The sequence below is a fragment of the Antennarius striatus genome, chromosome 3 (genome assembly GCF_040054535.1).
Source record: "Antennarius striatus isolate MH-2024 chromosome 3, ASM4005453v1, whole genome shotgun sequence".
Lineage (NCBI taxonomy): Eukaryota > Metazoa > Chordata > Actinopteri > Lophiiformes > Antennariidae > Antennarius > Antennarius striatus.
In genome coordinates, this window is record NC_090778.1 from 17,467,243 (window position 1) to 17,494,138 (window position 26,896).

The 26,896-nt window shown below is 38.8% G+C and overlaps 2 protein-coding genes across 2 annotated transcripts; one reads left to right on the forward strand and one right to left on the reverse strand.

Annotated features, from left to right (window-relative positions):
• Window positions 1-14,943: 14,943 nt before the first annotated feature.
• On the reverse strand, window positions 14,944-19,068 carry rfk (riboflavin kinase). Its single transcript, XM_068310409.1, has 4 exons — window positions 18,538-19,068; window positions 17,806-17,957; window positions 17,180-17,282; window positions 14,944-16,687 (listed from the first exon to the last, which is right to left on the reverse strand). The coding sequence occupies exons 1-4, from the start codon at window positions 18,617-18,619 to the stop codon at window positions 16,515-16,517; spliced, it is 510 nt and encodes a 169-aa protein (XP_068166510.1). The 5' UTR covers window positions 18,620-19,068; the 3' UTR covers window positions 14,944-16,514.
• A 3,735-nt stretch (window positions 19,069-22,803) lies between these two features.
• Window positions 22,804-26,483, forward strand: LOC137592881 (beta-1,3-galactosyl-O-glycosyl-glycoprotein beta-1,6-N-acetylglucosaminyltransferase-like). Its single transcript, XM_068311351.1, has 5 exons — window positions 22,804-22,901; window positions 23,897-24,544; window positions 24,649-24,742; window positions 25,408-25,812; window positions 25,946-26,483. The coding sequence occupies exons 2-5, from the start codon at window positions 24,237-24,239 to the stop codon at window positions 26,429-26,431; spliced, it is 1,293 nt and encodes a 430-aa protein (XP_068167452.1). The 5' UTR covers window positions 22,804-22,901; window positions 23,897-24,236; the 3' UTR covers window positions 26,432-26,483.
• The last annotated feature ends 413 nt before the right edge of the window (window positions 26,484-26,896 follow it).

Genomic DNA, 26,896 nt, shown 5'->3' on the forward strand with positions numbered 1-26,896 from the left:
ATGTTTTTGACACAAAACCCTTTAGGTTTGTTTGACAACATATTTATGAGGCAGGGTTCTTGTTGTCACTGCTCAGACAATCCATAAATTGAACCTCAATAACTGAAACCATCAACTGAACTAGGCTCACAATCCTGAAAAGTCAAAGCACAGTGCCACTGTTTTCACTCAAAAAGAAATTTAAATCATATTTTTGCAAAGCTGTAAACAATTTTCATTGGACATGTGGATTGTTTTGGTGGAAGGAAGGGGTATTTTAGAAGACAAAATGTAGTTTTGAGTGAGTTTCACTTTGAAAGGGGTTGATGATTTTTTTTTCTCACAATGCTTCTCTTGTTTTTTCATTTGTGAAATTGAGCTGTGTTAATACTACAGAAAAGCTACCTCAAGCTGAAATCATATTAAAGACAGAAAAAATAAGTTGTTAAGTAATAGATTCACCAACTAGTTTTCATTCTGTTTCTGTCCAAAATTAAAAACCGACAAAGCCATGGATCCAGCAATGTGGGCACTAGAATAATATTTTAAAGCTGTTTTGAATAAGATTGATTGAATTTATCTAGATTGTGAAATGTGAAAGAAAGTAAACCATGTGGTGTGAGGACCCCCTAAATCACATTCCATGTGCTCACGCACACCTAACGCTGTCAGTACAACCACATAAAAACGAGAGAAACGTCCTCCACCCACAGATGATTACTAGCACAGAAAAATGTCATTGTGCTGAGTTAGTCTGAGATGAAGATGGGCTGCTATTATATCATTATGCATCCTGGGCGGAACACCTTCCTTCACCCCCACCACCACCACGGGGACCACCCAGCCCCCGACTATTCTGAAAGCTTAACAAATAACGATTGGCCCCGTGACTCAGTGCTGTAGGTTAAAGTGAAGATGAAACGGAATGCGTAGTGTCTGGCATCTAATATGGCTTTGTGCAGGCTTGTGCTTGGTCATTTCTGTGCTTCGTTTCACACATTTAAAGCAATGTGAAGACATTCTTTAGGATCACATCAGTTTTGGAAGCCTGCCTTTTTTTTGTGAGGTTACTTTTGGGTGAGGATTACGGTGAATTTAAATCAAATCAGGATTAGACACAGTAAAGGATCAAGACATAAAGACATACAGTGTTATGTATTAAAAGGAGAAGTTCCTCATATTCTGATGCCGAATATTTGTACCAAAGTTTGAGTGAATTGTACATTCAGGATTGAGTACACTTTTGTAAATGAGTTCTGTCGCTGTTCATTTTCATTTGCTGCTGGGTGACATCTATAGTTGAACTCGGCGTTTTGACAGTGTGTGATAGATGCAACAGATTCCCTAAACCATTTTATCTCCCCCATCAAATTACTTACAAATGACTTAGCTGGAATGAAAATAACTTTCATTACTTTGGCCCTCTCTCCCTAGTCTTCCTCCCTTTGGTATCTGTGCCCGTAATTCTCACATTCCTTAACTTACAACATCTCGGCTTGAGTTTTCACTGCACTGATGAAGGTTGCTGAACACGTCTTTATGACATCATTGTTTTAAACAAGATTTATACGGACAATCCTCCACTCATGCTGCTGGGAGGATTTTGGAACACTAAAGCTCACCTAGCCTCCAATTTTCCACAGTTTGGTTTCTGTGCAGCACATCGACGTCCTTGAAAAAGTGTCTTTCTCATGGATGTTGTACCTCATTACATTCACACGTTACACATCTACTGTCTTTCAGAAATCCTCATCTCAAACATAACTTGATAAACTCACAATGTCATTCTCATTTTTTTCCTGAGTCTTAATGATCATCACTTGTATTGTGTGTGAGTCATCTGTCTGTCAATGCTAGTGTAACACGTCGCTTGTAGACTGTAAATATGTATGAGTCCTCACACATTCCACAAGTGCATACTTCAGGATGTGTTTGGCAGTTTAAATTCTGTTGAAATCCCCAATCCTTTGGTTTGCACAGTTAATATTTATGCAGCCGCTATTATTTTCTGTCTTCACATAGACACAGCCTGAAGGCATGATTTCCGGCTCCTCTGTCCCTCCCACCTCTCCCCTCGCCCAGTCTCTCTCTGTATACGTAATTGCTTTCACAGGTAGTGACTTGTCGAGTGCATTGAAGTATAAACCAGTGCACTGTTGTGGGTGCTGGGAGGAAACTGTGAGTTATGGGGTGTAGGGGTGGATGGAAGCTTTTCTGGAGTGGATGAATATCCCAGGGGAAAGTACGCAGAAGATGCTTTTTACTAGTTATTTCTCTCCTACTCTCTACCTCTCCTTTTTTGCTCTACCTCTTCTTCCCCTGTCTGATCCTAACTTTTTCTCCCTCCTGCCCCTTCCTGCCCTTCCTGGCTCCTTCGGTCCTTGGAGACTTGATGACATTGTTGGACTAAAGGATGACAAGGGAGCTCTTCTCCAGTCACCTGTTGGATGGTTTGATTGACAGCAGAAACAAATTATCTAGAAGAAAAGTGTATCCTTGCTGTGTAGTTTTAAAAAAAAGTCTCATGCATTCCAGAATTACTTATTAATATCCCCTGTATATGTTGCTCAGTCTCCAGTAACAAAAAACAAATATCCAAGGGATTTACGGAGTCTGTCACTCACCAGGTGCTCGTGTTTATGTCGCTCAGCAAAGTACACTGTGAGCTGAATGGTAGCATGGATACACACACACACACGCACGCACGCACGCACACACACATACACACACACACACACACACACACATACATAACACGATAAAACAGCATGTGATGTCTGACTTTAAAAAGGTGGGAGTAACTAACAGACATTATTGATTGAGCTAAAGTTCCAATACAGGCTCTCCAACACTCATTTGAACTCTTCTTGCTAATTAAATAGCTTGATCGCTAATTTTACATTGAACACTGGAGGACAGTGATTGATCTGAGTGTCATTAGGTCTGCAGTGAACTGTGCAGTTGGTGTGTGTTGTCAGAGCGCCTCCTGCTGGCTCTAAAGGAAATGGAATTAGAGAAATCAGCCCTTTGAGAGCAAAGACAAAAGGGAATATGGAGCACATCACTCTTTATTATAACTAACAATTATATCATTATTTTCACCTTCTTTAAGATGGAAAACTGGACATTTAAAGTCTGGATATGACAGCAGATAAAGTAAGATTGCTGTTTAACTTCTACAGATGTCGATTCCAAAACTACAGAACTGCACTCCTAAACCGGTTGATCCACTCGCATCTCTTTTTATCGCCCAACACAAACAAAGAAAGGAGGAGGATAAAGTAAGAGCGTGGGTTCTTTCATCCATCTCTCCATCAGCCCAACTATTTCAGTTGAAGAGTATGACTCCAAGAGTGTAACTCAGAAGTCAAAACCCTCTATGATCAACGACCAACAGCTGAAGTTTTACCTTATGACATTTAGAAAATCTAGTTTTGGATGTGATGTGTACAAGTAGAACTCAGCCTTATTCCCTGAGGAAGATTTGTGAGTTGTTGTTGTTGTTGTTGTTGTTTTTAAAGTTGTCTGGGGAATAACTTCGAATCTGTTGAATTATCTTGTTTCACAACAATTTCTGCATGCATCTTCCATAATATGGAGAGGTGACTTTTGATTTTTGGGGAATTTTTGAAAATGTAACACTTTATGTGAAGTATGCAGTTAACAAGAATTCCAGCAAAGAAGGACTACTTTTGAAACTTCTTTTTTAAATGACAGTCTTCTTGAAATACATGCGTCCGTGAGGGGGATCCAGAGTATTTCCTTCTTTATCATCTTTTTAAATAGTAAACCGATTAATTTCCTTGTCCAGAATTAACTGCTGTCCAATCAACTGGTATTGATTTTTTGTTGTTTCTTCACTTCACCACAGAGGATTCAGGAGATAAGTCCCAGGAAACTGTTTGTTTGAAATGTGAAGAAGGTTACTACCAGTAAGTATTATCACTAGATAATATTCTGAAGTTATACCACCACATTCATGAGTCTACATATAGTTAAAATCCAACTATCTGCCAGGTTGGAAGCAGACTGTCACCAGTCCTGTCCAGATCGTACCTACAGCGTGGACGACACAATGGTGTGTGTTCCATGTGAAGATGACAAATGTGCAAACTGTGACCAGTCCCAGTGTTACTGGTGTGACAAGGATTTCTACGTCTTTGGTAACATTTGAACTATTATAGAGTTTTTTTAGTGAATATGAGAAAAAAACAGTGATATGATGAGGCTTGAAGAACTGACTCCAGAAATAAATTCATTGACAGAATCTAATCATTCCATGAAGAGGAATTCCTCGAATTTGTGTAACAGTAACTTATATTTGATACAAATTACTGTAATTTATTAAACATCCCAGATTATAGTCCTTTCGATATGTTTGAAAGCATTACATTAAAAGCCACATCCTTGGATCACTCTGATCACATACATGTATTCAAGTTGAAAAAACTTAACAAAAAACCCCAAAACAAAACAAAACAAGAATTTTTCATTAAATACTATGTTTGAAGACATGGAGAGGAAGTTAATAAAAAGTGTGTCTGTGAGTCCAGATGGAGAATGTGTGGATCACTGTGGGGAAGGATTCTTTGTGGATGTGGAGAGTAATGAATGTGAGCCTTGTCATCGTTCCTGTCGTGCCTGCGGTGGGCCACGGTTTGACGACTGTGACTCCTGCGAGGACGGATTCCTGCTGAAGAACGGGGAGTGTTTAGAAGAAAGACAGCTTGTACCCTGCCCCGAGAAATACTTCAGAAACAGTATGGCAAATATTTATTTCACCAATTACTAAGTAATTGTAAAAAGTTTAAGTATTATTACCTACCTCTTGTTTTTTCTGAACTCATGATAACTCCTTATTTCCATCCCATCCTGCCTGCGTACAGTATGGTACAACCCTCTCCTGTTTCTTCATTTGTACATATGTCATCTTGGCTCCTATTTGCCATTCAGGTCAGGGTGAATGTGAGCTTTGCCATTCTTCCTGTAAGACTTGCTTTGCTGCTAGGAAGGAAAACTGCAGCAGCTGCTTCTCAGGTAAACATGTACGGTACATACTTTATGACACTGAGCTTCAAGCATCTAAGATGTTTAGTGGGCTTGTGTTTCATCTTTTAGGCAAATTTGCGGCCAAAATACATTTAGTCTTTGTGGAAAAAAGACCCTTTCCAATTGACTTGTCCTAAATTATTTTCTTTTAAACAGTGGTGTAATTTGTTTATTATTTTTCAGGTCGCTTTTTGACTGCTCAGCAGACCTGCATGTCTCAGTGCCCATCTGGTACGTTCGCCAACAAGAAAACCAGTCAGTGTGAAGCCTGCTCCAAACAATGTGTACTGTGCCAAGATGCTCGACAATGCCAGCGCTGTCGCAGTGGGCTTTATCTGCACAATGGGGAGTGTGCAGTGGAGTGTCAGAGGTGCTTTTCTTTTTTTCTTGACTTCTAAATGAACTCAAATCATAACAAGTTAGTGATAATTCCTTCATTCCTCTCTCTCTGTTTCCCAGAGGTTTTCCTCAAGATGGTGTATGCCAGCCATGTGCTCCTGAGTGTGCATCCTGTAAAGGAAAATCTTCTTACTGTCTGAGCTGTGAGACAGACTACCTGCTGCTGGACCACTCCTGTAGGTCACACTGTCTAGAGGGCTATTACGCCTCAGAGACAGAATGCCACCGCTGTTCAGCTCACTGTAGAGAGTGCAATCAAGATGGCCTTTGTAAGAGTAAGTATGATGGGTGAAGCAGGGAAGTGTAGAGAAATGGTAGGTGTTGAGAGAAAGATTAAAGCAACTTTACTTTTATAGATGACTTGGTTTGGTGTTGAAACAGTAGATTAGCAAATGAAAAGGAAAGTGAAGTAATATACTGTAGGAGGAAAAGACAAGAAATGTAGATAACTCCTTGTTTCAATCACAAGTAAAATACAGGTTGTTTGTAAGCTAAATTGTTAGTAAGTCGTTAGTTATGAAATTTCAATCTATAATTGTCATTTCAGGTCATTTTAAATATCATTACTACTCTAAATCCTAAAATAATCCTACAAATAATCTAAGGCATCTTTTTTGGAGACTGCCAAAGAGAAAAGAAGCAACAATTTGTTGCAAAACATGAAACCCTGAAAAAACGATGTTGTTCTGTGATTAACAAATTCCCAACATTCTTTGAGCATGTCTGTCCAAGTTGTAATGAAATATTTGTACAAAGCTGTCCAAACACAAACAAAATATCAATTGATGTCCTTATCATTTTAATTTGCCCACAAATTCCTCCCTGGTGTCTGATTTTATTTTTTGGTATTTCCCCACTGCTCAAATCAAACACACATACATATCAGTAACGCAGTCGCTCTCTTTCAGACTGTGACCTCTACTACTTCCTCCACAAAGATGAGTGTGTGGATGACTGTCCTGATGGCTATTTTGCCAGTGCGCAGTTGGAGGAGTGTGTACGTTGCCATGCTGATTGTGCCACATGTGATGGGCCGGACATCGATGACTGTAATGTTTGCCGCAATAGTAAAGCTGTTCGCTACAATGGAGAGTGTCTTCCTCATTGTCCAAAGGCTACTTACTATGACACGAACACAAATGAATGCAGAGGTACAGTTTATTGTAATCAGGCTAAATAAAATTGAAAACTGTACCTCAGCGGATTTACTCATAGACTGTCTTGATTTCCTCAGATTGTGACCAGTCATGTTTGACCTGCTCAGGCCATGAGCCTTCATCCTGCCTCAGCTGTGATACCAACAGGCAAAGAGATGCCAGTGGACACTGTGTGTGGTTCAGTGAGTGCTCTCTGAACTCATACAAGGACCAAAATGGGGAATGCCAACAATGTCATAAAAGCTGTCATCGCTGCTCCGGGCCAGAAAAAGATCACTGTCTCAGCTGCAATAAGCCATACTTCCTACTGAGTATGTGGAGAAATAAGCCAGGGTTAGAAATTTTGAAAATATTTTAAGCATTCCGTAGAAAATATTCTTATCCATCATTGTGTTCGTCCATCAGACAGCACGTGTGTGTCGAAGTGTCCCATGGATTACTACACTCAGGATGCTGCTGCTGTGTGTGAGCGCTGTCACTCCAGCTGTCACTCGTGTGTTGGTCATCACAGCGTGCAGTGTGTCACCTGTAAACCTGGATTTTTCAAGGAGGGAAGCAGCTGTGTTGAATCGTGTTCGGCAAGGTTGGAGGAGCGCAAATCAGCTATAGGTCCCTTCTTATTCTTTTTCATCAAGTATCATTTCTTTTCTTTTTTTCTCTTTTCAGTCACTTTGGTAACAATTCCACCATGGTTTGTGAAAGATGTGATCCCTCTTGTAACCAGTGTTGGGGTCATGGTAGCAGAAATTGTCTCAGCTGTCGTGAGAATTACGTCTACGTGAGACAATGGGGTCAGTGCCTGCAGAGCTGCCCTCCAGGCTTCTATGAAGAAACCCATTCTAAGAACTGTCACAAGTGTCATCCCACCTGCAAGACTTGTACAAGTAAATTCAGCTTACCATTGTTAATTTTTCCGTTTTTATGTGTTATCACAACATTGGTTAAAGAAATGCTGTGCTATAGTTTCCCTTTGGGTGGGTGGGGGGGTGAAACTGGGGAAGTTGTAAATACAGAATCGGGTCATTGAAGCCCAAAACCATCAAAAAGAAGTCTTCTGAATATGTGTCTCACAATTGTGTATTGATAAATGTCTTAACTTTTGGGCACTTCCTGTTGTGTAATATCTCTCTTTCCAGCGGAGGGCGCTCTGGCCTGTCAGACATGTTATGAAGGCTTCACGCTCATGGGTGGTGTTACATGTACTTCACCATGCCTCCCTGGTTACTATAATGCTTTACAGGTAAACAAGTCCTGATATATATTAAAACTTTCATTTTCTTTATGAAACCAATGACAGACCTATATGTAGCTGAAGTTTGGCAAGTCTGCTCTTAAAAAAAAAAGCAGTTGCTATGTAACAAAGATTTTTCTCTTCAGGGCTCTGAATTGAAGAGTGAAGAACCACTGTGCAAAGCCTGTGATCCATCCTGCATAGACTGCCGAGGTTCTGGTGCATGGAACTGCACAATGTGTCGTGCACTCCAGATCTTGTCTGATGATGGTCGCTGCTTGTCTTGCTGTGGAAATGAAACATATGACCACAATAAACCGATACCCAGGGAGTGTTGTGACTGCAGGGCCTCACGAGGTAACTATAAACCTGTGCTTACCAAACACACATTTCACTGTAATATTGGGAGATAGCATTGATGTGCAAATAAGTCATTGGTTGTTTTTAGGCCATCCTTCATCTGTAATGGTTGCACTGTACAATTTAATTCCACGGTTCCTCACAATGTAGCCACGAGTTTCATCTTTCTGCCAAACAGTGAATTCCAGTACTGTCCAGAATGATCAGGGTTTTCTTACCCGCTGGCCAGATAGACAACACTGCTTTTCATTGAGATTTCTAAAATAAAAATCATGCCAGACTGTGATTCATGTAAAGTGATACTTTGCTCCATCTTCTTCTTTTTTTCTTTTCAGAGGAATGCATCCTGGGTGTCAACTTTGCAATGAGGGATATTGATGATTTGGAGGCTCAAGGCAGCCCTGCTAAACTTTTTGTCACTGTCTGTGTACTACTGATTCTTTCTGTTGGCGGTGGAATCTTCCTTTTCCTCAGTGCACGGTCTAAATTACAAGCCATGGTCCCTCAGACCATGCTTGGTAGGTATCAGAAAGTGGACACCAATGGAGGGATTACCTCAAAACCTGGCAGCTCTTCATTTGGAGACTACAGTGACCAATTAATTGAATGTGAGGAAGATAAGGAAGACGATGAGGATGACATTGTGTACATGTCAAAAGATGGGACAATATATCGAAAATTAAAATACGGACTCTTAGATGAAGATGAGATTGAGCTAGAGTATGATGATGAGAGCATCTCATACAGATGAAAAACCTAGAAAACCATACTGGGAGCAGCTTCCTGTGATGGTTTTGCAGTTTAAGGTAAATGACAACTGACCACTCTTTGGGGATACAATGTCTGTTCAAATCTTGAAAATTCTTGGCTCTCTTGAGATCATTTTACTGCAATCAGCACATGGAGCAGTTTTGTTTTTTTCATTTTTATGTTTTTTTTCTTCAATTCTAACAAACACCACCAATCAGGCCACAGTGTACAGGAACATTCAGGTGAAGTCAGATCTTACAGGTTTCAGATATTCTGTCCTTTTGGACCAAATCTGATTAAAACTTATCTTTTTTTACTTTGAGAGTAAATAACAATTTTTCCATAATGTATATATCATATATAATGTCCAACCCTTAGCCATTTCCTTGTGACAGTTTTTTCACTTGCTGCAAGCAGTATACCAAGTAACTTCTTATCATTGTTAAAATTTTCAAGAGATACATTTCCCAAATATATATTTTCACACTAAAAAGAAGTGCTTGCACCAAATATGTTTTTTATGTGTTCATGGATCTCTTTTCCAGTAAAGTTGTGAGAGGGATTAGCTTCATTTGTCCCACAAATTCTCCAACAGGCGTCTCCACTGCCATGATAACGTTTCTGAATTGGTGTAACAAAAAACCTCACAACATTCTTCCAACAAAATTCATACCAAATATTTGATCGTGTTGCGGTCCACTGCAAACTGCATATTTTGTCTCAACTCCCCTCAGGGATCATTGTATTCTTTTTCCCATTTCTTTTTTTATGTACTCTGTACTCCCTGTTTTGGACTGTTGGATTCTATTATATAGCTTAGAAAATATTTTCTTACAAGTTTGGGACTGAGTTAATGCTAAGAATGCCAGTAGGAATCCTGTATCAAATTTTATTCATGTCTTTTCTAAATTTTGAGCGAAATGGTGTCTAACTTGCAAATATCTATAGAAATCATATTTTCCCTATGGAGCAGTTTTGAATGAAGAAAGGTGACAAGCATCAATCAAAAGTTTGTTAAATTTAGAGAATTTTAGAAGTACTGCAAAATTTTGGAATTGATTGTATTTTATCAATTTGTTGTATTGTGACCATTCCAGCATGGTCATAATATTTAATGTAAATTAAATGTGAGGAAACTACAAATAATCACATATTGTGTTAAGTTAGACAGTTGACCCACATTAGTCATCTTAAGGCAGTTTGAGATTGAGTGTAATCTAAAACATATTGGTTGCTATAATGTTTGCTTCTTTTCATCAATAATTTGGGATTCATGTTTGATTACATAATCCAAATCCTTTGATTTGGCTTCTCATAAATATGATCTACTGTATAATAAAGTTTAGTTGTTGTTGTTTTTTTTGCAGTCTCAAAAATCAAGAGAAGTTGTGTGGTGACATGTTATTAATAGAAGTATTTCATCCAGAGGAAACATTACAAATGTAAAAAATTAAAAATGAAATAATTATTTCCATAGAATTCCTTTAAGAAATATTCTCTGTATGCTAATGTATTATCCCTTCTTTATTTCTGCTTCATCTAGTATAAGCACTGCTTTAATGATGGCTTTAGCGCCTGTTAATACTGTCTTTGTAATTTGTAATGTTGAGCACATGTCAAAGTGTAGGAGTCACCTCAACATTCTAAGCACGATGTGCACCGAAGCACCCATCACTAACTGAGTGTAATTACATTCAAATGTTATAAAGTTATCAGGTGCGATCACACAAAGAGGAAAATATTTTCTCCGGGTTTGGGGCCATGTCAGCTTCACACTAATAGTTTGACCATGTTTGAGCATCAGTGTTACCATGTGGTGGCCTTGCGATAATAAGAGGTCTCAGTCCCACTCAATCTAACATGTGATGACTGGAGTTTCTAGAATTTTGTTCTCACTGTGTTGATGAAATGTGTGGTGACAATGAATAATTTAATTTAATTTAATTTAATACACTGTTATAATCACGTATTTCATAGGTTTGATGAATTTTTATGAGTGTGCAGTTTGAAAACTTTCACTTGTGCTGTTGTATCGAGGTGACTTCAAAGTAATTCTGGAAAGAGATGTACTAATCTGGCAACAGACAGCAATAGCGAGGTTGAGTGTGGTTTTGTTGTTTTTCTAACTTGCAATTGTCAATACACACCTAATTTTGAACTTAAATACATGTGTATTTACCAATGATGATTCATCTGTGTTTTTTATTTTGAGTCCCTTGAAAATTCTGTCCACAAAGACTGTTTGTCCTGCTCCTTTCTCACAATGATTCTTGGATATAGAGAAAGCAAGCCCAAAGTGCTTCGACACGGTTATGGAGTCAAGTAAGATTGCAGATGGCCGGAGGACCGTGAAGGCAGCACGGCGCGCTCAAGGTGACGAAAATAAATGGTGTCGGACGACTTTATCCGTTGAAAACACTGACAGCCATTGCAAGTATTTGACAAACATGATACACAAAATGACAGGATCGGTTTTGGATACGATGAAGGAGCTGAAGTTACTCTTTTACAGCTTCCTGTCTTGTACATGGGAAGACGCGTTACTTGGTTCTACCTCGTAAACCGGCCCGGAGGAAACACAAGCCGGAACGAATGTTACTGTGGGTCTGGTCGGAAGCGTCTCGAACGACACAACCGTGTTGGCGGTGCGTTGCACGGTGTCTATGGGAAGTTTGATTGGGCCTGACTTGTCATTGCCAAATCTTCGTGGGACTGAAAGAGAAAGAATGCCTGGAACCTTTTGTGGAAACAAAAACACCCTCTGATTGGTTTCTGTTACATCTTGGGGGAGCAAATTATTTATATTTGAACTGAAATTATATGACATCGCACTTCAAAGCGGTGATGTATTGTAATTGTCAGTGTTCGTTCGTCCATCCGTCCGTTCATTAGTCAGTATGTCAGTCGTCTTCAGATTACCACCGCTATATCCGCCGCAGCGGGTCACGGGGAGCCGGAGCCTATTTGGCGGCATAGGGCGTGAGGCGGGGGACACTCCGTGCATGACGCCAGTGCACCGCGGCCGTTCGTTAGTATGTCCACTAAAATATCTTCTCAACCGTTGCAGATAGAAAGAGGAAACAAAAAGCCCATTACTCGGGCAGCAAAGGGGATGAAAATTAGATAATGACCTTGAGAAAACTAGGTCAGGGTAAAATTTCAACTTCTGTACATTCAGGAACTTGATAACATAGAAAGACGAAGGAGGCCAGTGTGAGACCGTCGATCATAGCTACTGCTTTGATTTATGAAAAGCACTAGCTTTGGTCTTTGCCCTATGTAAGTAGGTCAGGATAAAATCAAAGCACTAGCTTTGATCAATGCAAGTAGGTCAGGGAATTTTTTTTTTTTTAATTGAGGGGTGTCGTGGGATGTTGCAGTTTGTCACTGCATTGGTTCTTGTTTGATGCTGTGCTGCAGCCAAGCTTGTGTGCTAAAAGCCTGTGCTTATCATTATTACATGCCACATCCCTCACAGTGATGGCGACAGTCTCACTACTGAATGTCATCAGGTTCATAGCTTTAAGAGAGACAGACCACACCTTTCAACACGTGTATTGGAATAAATGATCTGCTTGTAAAAAACTTCTCTAGCTTTTAACTGTAAAATCTATTTTTGAAAATCTGCACTTATTGCTTCACAAAATCTCTATTTACCTTAAAGAAAATTGAAAATAATTGTACTGTGAATAGCACATTTTATTACTGTTAAATCTGGATTCATGTGTAACATTTTATTCTGAAATCATAATTTACTCTGTAAAATCAGTAAAAATAATGTGTCATCTAAACACCTAAAAGTAAGGAGGTTCTTCCAGATGACTGGACAACTACAGCTAATGTGATCAGGGAGACAGGTAAGAGAGTACTTGGTGTGTCATCTGGAAGGAAAGTAGATAAGGAGACTTGGTGGTGGAATGAGGAGGTACAGGAGTGTATACAGAGAAAGAGGTTAGCTAAGAATAAGTGGGACACTGAGAGGACTGAGGAGAATAGACAGGAGTACAGGGAGATGCAGCGTAAGGTGAAGGTAGAGGTAGCAAAGGCCAAACAAGAAGCTTATGATGACTTGTATGCTAGGTTGGACAGTAAGGAGGGAGAGACTGATCTATACAGGTTGGCAAGACAGAGAGATAGAGATGGGAAGTACATGCAGCAGGTTAGGGTGATTAAGGATAGGGATGGAAGTCTATTGAAAGGTGCCAGTAGTGTGATGGGAGGATGGAAAGAGTACTTTGAAGAGTTGATGAACGTGGAAAATGAGAGAGAACAAAGACTAGAAGAGGTGACTGTTGTGGACCAGGATGTAGCAAAGATTAGTCAGGATGAAGTGAGGAGGGCATTGAAGAGGATGAAGAGTGGAAAGGCAGTCGGTCCTGATGATATACCTGTAGAGGTTTGGAAGTGCCTAGGAGACGTGGCAGTAGTTTCTGACTGGGTTGTTCAACAGGATCTTAGATGGTGAGAAAATGCCTGAAGAATGGAGAAGTGTGTTGGTGCCCATTTTTAAGAACAAGGGAGATGTGTAGAGTTGTGGCAACTACAGAGGAATAAAGCTGGAGCCATACAATGAAGTTATGGGAAAGAGTAGTGGAAGCTAGACTAAGGGCAGAAGTGAACATTTGTGAGCAGCAGTATAGTTCATGCCAAAAAAGAGTACTACAGATGCAGTATTTGCTTTGAGGATGTTGACAGAGAAGTACAGAGAAGGCCAGAGGAAGCTGCATTGTGTTTTTGTAGATCTGGAGAAAGCTTATGACAGGGTGCCCAGAGAGGAACTGTGGTATTGTATGAGGAAGTCTGGAGTGGCAGAGAAGTATGTTAGAGCTGTGCAGGACATGTATGAGGACTGTAAGACAGTGGTGAGGTGTGCTGTAGGTGTGACAGAGGAGTTCAAGGTGGAGGTGGGACTGCATCAGGGATCAGCTCTGAGCCCCTTCTTGTTTGCTATGGTGATGGACAGGCTGACAGACGAGGTTAGACAGGAATCTCCATGGACTATGATGTTTGCAGATGACATTGTGATCTGCAGTGAGAGCAGGGAAGAGGTGGAGGAGAAGCTAGAGAGGTGGAGGTTTGTCCTGGAAAGGAGAGGAATGAAGGTTAGCCGCAGTAAGACAGAGTACATGTGTGTGAATGAGAGGGACCCAAGTGGAAGAGTAAGGTTACAGGGAGAAGAGATCAAGAAGGTGGAGGATTTTAAGTACTTAGGGTCAACAGTCCAGAGCAATGGAGAGTGTGGAAAAGAGGTGAAGAAGTGTGTACAGGCAGGATGGAATGGGTGGAGGAAAGTGTCAGGTGTGATGTGTGATAGAAGAGTTTCAGCTAAGATTAAATGAAAGGCGTACAAAACTGTAGTGAGACCAGCGATGCTGTTTGGTCTAGAGACAGTGTCACTGAGGAAAAGGCAGGAGACAGAGCTGGAGGTAGCAGAGATGAAGATGCTGAGGTTCTCTCTTTGGGAGTGACCAGGAAGGATAGGATCAGGAATGATTTGGACATGTCCAGAGGAGAGATAATGAATATATTGGTAGAAGGATGCTGAGTTTTGAACTGCCATGAAGGAGGCCTAGAGGAAGACCAAAGAGGACGTATATGGATGTAATGAAAGAGGACATGAAGGTAGTTGGTGTGAGAGAAGAGGATGCAAAGGACAGGGTTAGATGGAGGCAATTGACTCGCTGTGGTGACCCCTGAAGGGAAAAGGCGAAAGAAAAAGAAGTGTTTGACAAGAGTGCTAATTTTCCATTTTAGGATTGACATCCATCCATTCAGCCGTCTCTCTATCTGTCCGTGTATTATTTCATAACGCAAAGGCTGTGGCAGTACAAAAAGATCTATAGGCTGCCAAGCAATTCAAAAACATATTTATTTCAATGTGATCCTCTGTGTAAACTAAAACAAATAAAAGCAAAAAAAGACAAACACTTGACCCAGTTCCAGGAATATAGTGAGGTAAAATGTACTGTATTGGTATTAAAAACTTCCCCCTGTACCAGGTTTGAAAACCAGGACATCGAAATTGAAAATAATTTATTCTGAACATTTAATGCTTTACAGGATGAATCATTATTAAGTAATTATTTAACTTGAACATAATAAAAAAAAATTCACTTCCCCCTTCCAGTGGTGCATTAACAGGGTGGATCTTCTATAACTTTCTACTACATTTCCAGTTCACTTACTGGACTGATAACATAAAAAATGTTACTAAATAGGAATTGAAACATAACAGGAAAAACAGCTAAGCTCTAAATTCCAAGAATTCATTCATTTACTCTTTAAGTTACATTTATTTACACTTTAACTTACAATATAGGCTTGGAAAAGAAGTTTAAAACTATATAAATGGATTGAAACACCTTCAAGACATTTTCATCATAAATTCTTTACAAGTCGTCAATTTTACCACATAGCAGTAATAACACAAACATGTTTTCCTGCAGAAACCTCAGCATGAGTGTGTTCTCACATTTTATATCTTTGCTCTTAATAAATATCACACCTCAGGAGCTGTGGACCTTTTACTACGTCATATCATTTCATTAACCATCAAATTGTTTTACAATCTGTAGCAAACTTAAAGACAGTCTTAACACTAGGAAAGCCGTATTGAAAACCTAAAATGAAATAATCACCATGCAAAAGGCCCTGCTTGTCCGTTAATCTTTGTCAACTTCAGACCAGCCAGAACAATTTTCCTATCAACCCAGCTGGTTGATAACAGAACGGCTGTACCATTTAAATATGTTGACACTATTCTTAATGACTCTTCAAAGCATGGTTTACAGATAGCCCATCTAATAAATAACCATGCTAATGCTTATTTAATGGTTCCTCTATGTAATGGATCACTAATCACAAATTTCATCTAGGGTTCAAAATGTTTCTAGGGCAGTTATAAACAAGGCTTTTGTATCAAAAGATGAGATGAAGGTCATTTTCTTGAAACAAAAAAATAAAAGGAGGAAACAAGGACACTTTAATATCATTAATTTATATTATTATAATCTAAGCTCCTTGTCTTAAAAAGGTTACAGTGCATGAAGTCATCCAACTGTGCAAGTGTTTTGAAACTCACACCTGGAATTTTTCGTGAAACCATCACATGTAGAAATACAGAAAAGTTATTTTTCACCTTGATTACATAGGCTTCACAAAGATGAGGTTATGGTCGTTTGTGTTACTCTTTTTATACAGACTGTCACAAAAGCACTTGAATATTGTGGTCATGTCATCTCAAAATGTGCATTTTGGGCATCTTCTCGCATAAAAGATTCAAAATACAGCATGACCAACTGGACCCAAAAGCTTCATAAACTGTAAAACTAAAGATACATTAAAACATCAATTTAGTGGCTGGATGTAATGCAAGAAAATGGAAATGAAATAGCTGTTAAAAAATTTTCATAAAGTAAAAGAAAAATATATCAAATATATCCATGTACAGCCATGAAAACAAGGTACAGATCTCAGAATGAGGCTGCAAACTTTACCAATTTTATACACACATGTGCTTGGGAACTTGCGTTGTTCTGTCTCATTTGTGTGTGACTGTTTGCACAAATTGGTGCACTAATGGCCATCTCTCAGTGACCATTCAATATAGTCTGTGACATTGACGAAGAAGTAGGGGGCATGGTTGAAGACGTACTGGGTGCGCTGGTAAAGAAGTTGTCTTCTCTCAGTTTCAGATGCTCAGGGAGCTCCAGCTTGACCTTGGCCTCCTCAATGTCATTGGTGATGGCCATAATGAGGGCTTCTATTAGCAAAAAAGATACAATAGAGATGACGAGATACAGAGAAGTCAGAAGCTCCATTCGGAGAGTGTCAAAACATGTCTGCTTTTATTCTACTCTGATACTTTGTGTGAACGCAATGAAATCACAACAGTGAGTTTGTTCTGCTTCTTTCCAGGCTATCAAAGTAGTATTTGTGGCAAAATACATTTGTATGAATGCGAGTTGGAAAAGCAGAATGGAGCTGTGATGTTTAGACAATATACTGTATTAAGTGTGAGGCCAAAACTGGAAAATACCTTGAATTTGTGAACAAACTAAAGTGTATTGTGTGAACAAACTCATTTTGTTGCACCACTTTTATGTGATCTCCATGTGAAAAAGACTACAGAAGTCAGTGAAACCTGCAAAAATAATATTGATGTGTAAAAGAATTGGAAGCCATGATAGGTTGTGGAAAAATAATAAGCTCTGGAGGCTTGAGACATACAGACTCAGAGAGAATGGCGTCTTACCAAGTGAGTTGAAGCTTGTCTCTGGACGGATGTAGCCCACCACAACAAAACTGAGAATCCCCCCATAAAAGTCCTCTTTGAATGTGTGAATCAAATGGGCCTCCTAGAACCACAAAAAAAGACCTTGAGGAACTTGCCAGTACTTTTTCACCTCTAAAAGCTCTCAAGGACTTCAGTTAATATCAAAGTTGCTGGCATTTCCTGTTTGGGATTACTGCCAGCTGCAGGGTTAACAGCTAGAAATGAAAATCTTACATGTTTTGCACCTTTTATCCCAGACTATCTCCTGTTGGCAAAACAGGGACATCTCTCGATGACCCCTGCAGACTACACGTATGGTAATTACATGATTGTGAAAAAAAACAAAACAAAAAAGAAAAACAACTTCAATGCTGTATAATAATAAATATTCAATAAAACCATGATGAGTTTTGGTGCCACTGCAGGAAATGTGATTTCAAGACAGTGCTGTGGAAGAGAAGTTGTATTTGTGTTCATCACTACCATCACTACCCTGGGCTGTCTTAGAATGGCATTTAAAAAAAAAAAAAAGATTTTGCATGTGTATATCTTCTCACAAAAACACAAAATTATCTTGCACTGAATGTTGCTTTTCTTGTACCAACCATGGATTTCTTAATATTTTTGTAGAAAGGATTCCAGCCAATGCTCATCACCATTTTGTAGACATCACCATCACCAACACAGGCCCAGCCATAGTAGATGCCAGTGCTAATGTCTGCTGGAAGGTGATCTACCACAGAGTCAGGTAAGTTAGCTGAAGAGAACAGGAGAGAGGGAAAGGGTGTCAAGAAGAGTACAAAAGCAAATGTTTAACATGTGGGGCCATCAATATTGAAAATACGTATGTTTCTTACTCCAGGGCTGATTAAAGCCAATGTAACCAACGATTTAAGTCACATAATACAAATACATACTCTTTCTCAATAGATGTGTTTTTCTTTAAGAGAAAACGTCTGATGATTGATAAACTTGTCCTACCCTCACTTCCAAGACACCCCTTTACATTCCTGGATACAGAAATCATTACGTAACATACATTGTCACATCCAAAACAAACGTTTCTATCTTTGAGGTTCTGTCACCAAACTCATATTTACTGAACCCAAACACATCATCAGTGGTGTGTGGTGTTCAAAGGCTCCGGATGCTAACAGGGAATATGACAGCTGTTAGCAGAAAAGCTAACGCTGACCATCTGTGGATGAGTGTCCCTCAGTTTTCAGTTATAGAAAACATTCATTATGTTTTCTACCTTTAACTAATTACAGATATGAATAATACAATGCACGACCTTCACAGATTTATTACTGGTTAATGACAGATTACCGACTCACCAGTGGGAATCCCCAGCTCTTTGCTTCCTCTTCCGAAGCCTCGAATAACCTCTCCGCGGCAAAAGTAGGGGAGGCTCTTCATGGCTTCTTTCCTGAGAATAGCTGATAACCTTTGATGGACGCGACTTAATGACCTCCAGCGACACAAGGAAGTCGAGCAGGCTAACCAGCCAGCACTAGTATGAAGAGGAGAACCCCTTCGGCAGCGAGCAGAGCCTTCTCTCGTAGAGTTCAAAGTTCGTCTTTGAATCTGTAGCTCTGCCTGACTAGCTGGTTACATCGAGTGAACGTCACTCGATGCGCCGCGACGGTAAAAGTCCTCAGCTAACGCTGTGCTAGCTAAACCAGTTACACCAGCGTCACAACGCTAACCAGTTCCTCTTTGGTTCAAGTTACAGTAACTAGTAATCACTTCACTGACTGACTAACTCACTCGCTGAGGTCCAGTCGAAGAGTACCGACAACAAACGTGGTCCCGGTGCCGGTTGCAGCGTGTGTTGCACACAACTGCGTCAGCAATGCTACTACTTATGTCATTGACCGCGTGATCACACGTGGTCACGTGACGCTCTCAAGTTGTAGGAAATGCCGCGATTGTAAAGGATGTCGCAATACTTTGTTAATAAAGTCATTGGTTGCATGACAAACGTGGTTACATAACGCTTACATAATGTTCTAGGAACTATCAGAGTTAAAATTTAATTATTTTAATAATTGAACATAATAATCAAAATAATATTTGATAAATAATCAAAAGTACTGTATTCATATTAGCACAGTTGTAAATAATGAAACTATATAACACATACTGAAGTGTATAATATGATAGCGATAGTATAATACTTTTAAACGTATACTACCACCACTGCTCCTACTCCTACCACCAGTTATTATAACTTCAGTTCTTTTTATATATACTGTTCTGCATATTTTCTATATTTACTTTGAATCAATACAGATCTTTAATCTTTTTTTATGATCTTTAATTTATGTTTTACCATATTTTTTGTTTGTTTGAGTATATAGGCCTAACATTAGTCTTCCCTGAGGTCCACATCAGTCCCCTGTTTGGAGAACTGGAAGGTCCTCTCCTCGGAGATGAACGACAGATCAACCTGCACACAGCCAACAAAAAAATACTGTACAAACAATGTGTAAAAGTAATCAACAAGAAAAGCCTGTGTGACAGAGCACCTACTACCTGGGCCAACAGGATGACAGGAAATGGACCTGACCCGCAGTGGAGACTTCTGTACAAACCTCCCCTCAAGAAAAAACAGCCGACCTCCAGTGGAGGATTTTACATGGTGCCATCGGTTCCAATGTTTTTATCTCTGTTTTTGCCCCTGCGGTGTCCAGCCAGTGTCCCTTCTGTCCCCTTTGTGAAACAGTCTTTCATGCTTTCAGTGAGTGTGGGAGACTTGCAGTGCTCTTCACTCTTCTAACGAATGTTTTTAATTTGTTCAGTGAAAATTTTAGTGTCAGGAAATTCATCTACGCTGGGTGCAATAAATTGAATCAGAGAAAGTGGCAGCTTTTAAATTTTATTTCTGGAGAGGCAAAACTCGCAATTTATGTGACCAGGAGGAGGAGAATTGAAAACAATACTGTTCAAGAAGCAGCTACTGTTTTTTGTGGTAACATCAGATGTTGCTTAAAACTAGAATTTGGTTTCGATAAAATGACAAAAGACCTAAATAACTTTTGGAACATCAGGAACATCTGGTGTTACAAAAATGACCTATGCACTTTAGTTGATGATCAACTCACTTTTGCAAACTTCCTGATAATAATGCACTCATTTTTAAATTGTATTTCCTTTTGTTTATTGGTGTTTAGTGTTTTTGAAGTTTCATCTAATGAAAAATTGTAAAATGTTCTAAAATGTTTCTGAATGTGATTGAAGTTTTTTTTTGCAAAAAATCTTCTTCTGAAGCACTTTAGTGCTTTCATCTAATGTAAAATGTTTGAATGTGGTTAAAGTGTTTTTGCAAAAAACAAAAACAAAAAAACAAAAAAACGTTAGTCTTTTGCTGCCATTAAAGTATATAAAGCAGCACACTATTTTGCTTTTTCAGTATTTCAAAGCAATGAGCTTTGTTATATCTATGAAAAATACGATAGACAAAAAAGTAGATTATACATTTTTCTCCATGTTTAATCTACATTCAGTTGCATTTTGTGTGATTGGCATCTTCATAAACTGTTAACCAAGGGATTGAAGTCAAACGCAAAAATGAAAATGATTCCGCAGTTTTTTGTGACAATTATTTCCCACCAGACACCTGATTAATTTAACGTATGTCAAAGATTCATCCCTTCAGAAAAGATAAAAATGATCATGGCCTATTAATCAAAATTATAAATGCCTGGAGACATATTTTTTGGTCACCCTGATTCTAAAAATGATTTAAAATAATTGTTTGAGAAGTTTCACAGCTATTCTTTTTATTCATAAAAATAACGGTCCTCCATGTTCTTCTATTTTGTTCTTGCCTGTTCAAAAATGTCAAAAGCATTGATGTTCTGCAGGAATGAGCAAAAGCAGCCAGTGAGGCATCTGTAAATGAGCTTTGATGCCAAGTTGATGGAGGCCTGAGAGCATTTTCCTTTATTAATGCTTAGGCCATCAGTAGTAAAAAAAAGGAACTGGACAGTCAAATCCAGATCCAGTATATTATTTAGCAACTTACTTTTGTCTTGTACGAGTTGAGCCATTCTCTTTACATTTACCAATTGCTCAGGAAACAACAATACACTGTAATGCAAAAGGTCACACATTAATTCTCATTGGGGTCTTTTTCTTTGGAGCTTGCATGTCCTCCTTGTGTCTGTGTGACTTCCATAAAGGGCCCTAGCTTCCAACAAGTCTCAAAACATGCAATACTGGTAAATTGATGAGGGTGTGTAGGCACAAATATGTCAAGTATCTCTCCCAATGTCAGTTGGGATAGACTCTAGCCCCCTTGTGTCCCAACAAAAGGATAAGAAAGGAAACAGATGTATGGATAAATGTGTGCATAGGATGATACTAGATCCAACTAATTATCTGGATCTACTGATCAAAACATGTACATTTAAGGAGTGATCTCTATTTAAGCCCAGAATGGTGAAGTGGAGAAAACGTGAACTACTTTGTCGTTGACTGATCTTATGAAATACAATTGTGTGTCTACTTTCACTCAGAATTTTGATGTACAGTATCATATGTTTGATTTTCATAGTTATCCAAAATTTAAACAAAGCAGTCTTGAAATATTACAACTAATGTGAAAAAATCTAAAACATATAGTTTGACCATTAGAATTTAATTTTGAGGGGGGGGGGGGGGGGTTCTGTTTTAGCTGTTAACATGTTCAACGCCCAGCAGGGAGCAGAGTGGGAGAGAAAACAACGCTTCCTGCTCCAAGGGGTCTGAGGATGAGCGCTCACAGGCACCTCGGGTAACAATATTCATTCATCGGCCACCTGTGGCGGGTTGCGGGGAGGTGGAGCCTATTCCAGCTGACTGAGGGCGTGGGGCCAGTGTGCCGCGGAGATAGACACCACCAGAGAGAAACAGAAGAAAGAGCAGGGGATTAACAAACAAGTACAAAAACGTTCAAATTAAATTCGTTCTTTTTGAAAGAAAAATCACAATATTAAAGGGAAATTCTTGTTGCTAATGTTAACATTGTATTTTCAGCACGTTATAGATATTGCCACTGATTACTCCTAAATTTGCATTAGACTGTTAAACGCATTCCACAAACGGCTAATGAATAACAAAGAAAAAACACACACCTGCTTTTAAAAACCTGGCCTTCACAATAAAAGCCCAAAACAATATTAATTACTAGTACTAGGGACACTATTGTAAAATCCAGTGAATAGCCAGACTTCTAGAAGTATAATAGAAGAAGAAGTACACTTTATTAATCCCCACAGGGAAATTACATAGTCACTCTGGTATTTTTACATGTTCTTTGTGTTAGTTTATGACAATAATATTCTTTACAAATGTAGTTGCAAACATGTTGGAGATTATATTAATTTTTAATAATAAATATTGTGTGCTATAAAGTACATATCATGATCGATTTTACTTAAAAAACTAAACGGCTTTAATTTGTTGACTTCCGCATTAAAAACGCTGCTCATCCTATTTGTTGAACTATTCATCAACAAACTCTCAACTTTACCTGACTTTGGCTGACAACGAAATATTTTATTTTGAAAAATGATGACAGGAAGTCTTGTTTTCTCATTCAACTCTGCCCCGATTACGTTTAGTTGGCCCTTATGCATCGAATACGTTTGAGGGGGTGAGCAATGCTGGAGGCAGACAAGAATTAAGAACTGACCTGGTACTTGTCAACTCACAGGTAGGGTGTGTTTCCACGTTCTGTTTTTCATGTTGAATGAACTTGTTAATTACTTTTCTGATTTATTGTTTTTTCCCCCCCCCAAAATAATATTGCAGTCATTACATTATCAGAGCTGTCTTGAGTCACACGGTTTTCTTTTAAGCATTTAACAACACATTCTGCTGTTTTACTTCCTGCTCTATTTTGTATTCTAAAGCTGTAATTGGAACCTTTACAAAATGGGGAAAAATAGCACAATTGTTTATAAATGGTGTTAGAAGAGAATAGAAAATGATGAATAGAGAAGCTTTTGTGATCAGTGATAGGTGATAATTCATAATGGTGAGAAGGGCAGTCTTCTGTTCCTTGATAAAACACCCTGTACTGGAATGTACTATATCTGGAAGAACTAGTCAATCTGGTAAAAAAAAACACACACAAAAAAGAAAAAAAGAAAAAACACAACACAATAACTCCAATGTGGTAGCAGTTTTCAAACACTGATGAACTACACTTTGTTTTATGGTCACAACTACATTTTATGAGGTGACAACTACACAATGAAAATTAACGTGATCCTTGTATTTGACATGAGTAATAAGACAGCATTTCACATCTTTGTAAAGGAAAATGTAAAAGAAATGTTAAAAAAAAGAAAAAGAAAATATTTATACAATTTTCATAACAAGTAAACAAAAACATGTTAGACTTCTGTTTCATGATTGATAATCTCTTCTGGTAAAAGTCAATCTAGGCAACTTGAAGTCTGCCTTACAAATAGTCTGCTATTCCACGGTATGGTTGTCTATTGGTGTTTCCTGAATCCCATTTTTTCACTTTTATTTTCGTTTCTTTCTTTTATTGCTTTGCTTTAGATAACGCATCTTTGAATTGAAAAGGATATTTTTTTAATTTTTTTTTAATCATCTCTGATACCTTTTTAAGGTAGCTTAAAAAGTTTCTGTTTGATAACGGACTGTTTTCTAAGGTGACCTATCTTATCTTCGTTCCAGGGGCAATAAAACATGGAGTCATAATCTGACTGGATCCATAACGAGGAAGTCATATACATTGTACAACTCTGTAGATATGTAAATTTATAACCATGCTATAATGTGCAATAATATCCAGAATGTGGAATTAACCAGAAAACACTATGCCAGTCAACAGGTTTTTAAGTAAAGGTTTTACACTGGAGAAGACTAGTTCAGTTGCAAAACAGCTGAGCAGTGATATGCCAAGATTACCAAGATGATTCAAGTAGGCTAAATATTTTCATAGCCAGAAAAACATAACCAGTGATGTCAATATAATCACAGCTGGACTACAAATAAATTTCAAACTCTAACAGTAATGAGGCTACTGAAAAGAGGCTGGTTGGACCTGTTGCTAAAACTTGCTTTCATACTGGTATCACTATGGATGCTTGTGTCACTCAGTCACATTGCTACAGGCTGGCATCCTTCCTTTATTCTTAGCTTGAGGTGGTTGGAGTACACAGATAACAATGGCGGCCCAGAGATTGTGTGCAATTGTTCAGCAATATTCCAGGGAGAACTGGAGGCAATAGAAGAAGCCAAAATTCTGGCCATCACAAGAGATTTCCGCAAGAGTGTTCAAATCTCTGATGATTTTTATATAAACGCAAGTGAAAACTGCAGGTGTGTAAGTGTATAACTCAAAATAATTCATTCAACGTGCCGAATCAAAGAGAAATTCCTGGTCAGAATGTAATTGCTGTTATTTTAATTGTAATTATTTGCAGGAAATTCAAGACAGATCGGAAATACTTAACATTCCCATTAAGCCAAGAAGAAGAGAATTTCCCACTGGCTTACTCTATGGTTGTGCATCACAAGGTATGTAAATTAAAAAGCCTGAATCTAAATTTTTAAAAAAAATGTAGGGTTTAAATGGACATATAATATAATATAATAGACAGATTCACATGGACACTCTGGGTGTACTTCTGGTGCACCATGGAGTCACAGGAAAGACAGACAACAACTCATGCACACACTGACACCTGCAGAAACATTGACATGATCAGCCCACCTAAATTGCATGTTTTTGGAGGTGGGAGGAAGCCGGAGAATCTGGAGAGAACCCACAAAGACAGGGGGAGAGAACATATGAACTTTGCACTGAAAAGAATTCAACCTGAAATCTTCTTGCTGTGCGGCACAGCTACCCAGTGGGCCACAGCACTGCCCATAAAATATGAATTTGATAGTAAATCCTTGCATTATTGTAATAATTTTGACAGACTCAAACAGATTTGAAAAAATGCAAGACTTAACAATGTTTAACAAGAAGAATTTCCTGGATCTCTTCTTGGTTCCTGATCTGCCACAAAATGTAATCACTTCCTCGTCCTTCCTGAAGGCTCTTCTCTTTAAAGGAAATTGTTAAAATACATCAAGTCTTGGAGATATTCTGTTAATTTACAAACTCACAGAAAACAAGCAGTCAAATGTTAATGATAAATCTCAAAAATTATTATTATTTTTTTCATATATTTTAGGTGCAGAATTTTGAACGACTGCTGCGGGCTATCTATGCTCCTCAGAATTTTTACTGCGTTCATGTGGACACAAAAGCAAATCCTTCAGTCATCTCTGCCATCACTGCTATTACTTCCTGTTTCCCTAATGTCTTCATGGTCAGCAAACCGGTGAAAGTAGTCTATTCTGCCTGGTCACGTGTTCAGGCTGACCTTAACTGTATGGCTGATCTCTATAATATCAGCACAAAATGGAAATACTTCATCAACCTTTGTGGCCAGGACTTCCCCCTAAAAACCAACTTGGAAATTGTAAAGGCACTGCAGTTACTGAGGGGCAGCAACAGCTTGGAGTCAGAAAAGATGCCTGAATCTAAGAAGTGGAGAATATTAAAATCTCACAGCTTAACTGGTGACACAATCCAGGTATGGCGATTTATTTGTGTTATACTTCTATGTTGATTTTTTGTACTTGTCATTTTGCAAAGTCTTTCTGTTCAAATTGCCCTAGGCAACCATCTCATCATATTAATGAATCATTTGAAATACTGTATGTCAGGGGACTGGACAAGATAAGAAACCACCTCCATTCAAACTGCCTATTCTGTCCGGAAATGCCTACATTGTGGTTAACCGAGGCTACATCCGCAGCGTGTTGGAGGACACCCGAATACATGCACTCATTGAGTGGGCCAAAGATACCTACAGTCCGGATGAGTTTCTTTGGGCTACCATTCAACGAATGCCTGACGTTCCTGGATCAACACGGCCCAACATCAAATATGACATGACAGACATCAACGCAATTGCCCGGCTGGTGAAGTGGAGTTGGCATGAGGGCCCACAGGGTTCACTTGATGCAGTGTACCCAGAATGCCAAGGAAGCCATGTCAGGTCAATATGTGTGTATGGTGCAGGAGACCTAAACTGGATGATTAAACAACATCACCTCTTTGCCAATAAGTTTGACGTGGACACAGATTCTATAGCTATCTACTGCCTGGAGAGGTACCTGAGACACAAAGCACTGTCTGAAATACATTAAGTATGTTGGTATTTTACTTTTGCACTAAATAGGGTGGTGAAATGTTTTACAAGTGTGTTTGAAGTTATTTAATCTTGCAGTGCAATTACACATGAATACAAACAGAACTATGTGTTCACGAGACTGTACTGAACTAAATCAAACCCTCAGCCAAATTCAAACAAGATATGTGTATCTTTAAAATAATCACGAACTGGGTTCTTTATGACATGCTCTACTCTTAAGCCAGACTTAATGACAATTATAGGTTTTTTGCTTCTATAAAAATAGAAGTGTGAATGCTTTCATTATTTCACAGTGAGGTATATTTTTTTGAAAAAAGACTGTTCAGGAGGAAAACACATATCTTTAATGAAGTAAACCAGGTCACATATTTGACAATACATGAAGACACTGCAAGCAAACACATTTACAAATATAGGAAGTCCGTCATGCTCCCTCACACACACACACACACACACACAC

What these genes read in the sequence shown, in the direction of transcription:
- rfk (XM_068310409.1), bottom strand. Translation starts at nt 18,619, where the DNA reads ATGAAGAGCCTCCCCTACTTTTGCCGCGGAGAGGTTATTCGAGGCTTC. An exon ending in AAAATATTAAGAAATCCATG is followed by an intron (nt 17,283 to 17,805) that starts GTTGGTACAAGA and finishes TTGTGGTTCTAG; the next exon opens with GAGGCCCATTTGATTCACAC. An exon ending in GACAAGCTTCAACTCACTTG is followed by an intron (nt 16,688 to 17,179) that starts GTAAGACGCCAT and finishes TTTTGCTAATAG; the next exon opens with AAGCCCTCATTATGGCCATC.
- LOC137592881 (XM_068311351.1), top strand. Translation starts at nt 24,237, where the DNA reads ATGAGGCTACTGAAAAGAGGCTGGTTGGACCTGTTGCTAAAACTTGCT. An exon ending in CTATGGTTGTGCATCACAAG is followed by an intron (nt 24,743 to 25,407) that starts GTATGTAAATTA and finishes CATATATTTTAG; the next exon opens with GTGCAGAATTTTGAACGACT. An exon ending in TAACTGGTGACACAATCCAG is followed by an intron (nt 25,813 to 25,945) that starts GTATGGCGATTT and finishes ACTGTATGTCAG; the next exon opens with GGGACTGGACAAGATAAGAA.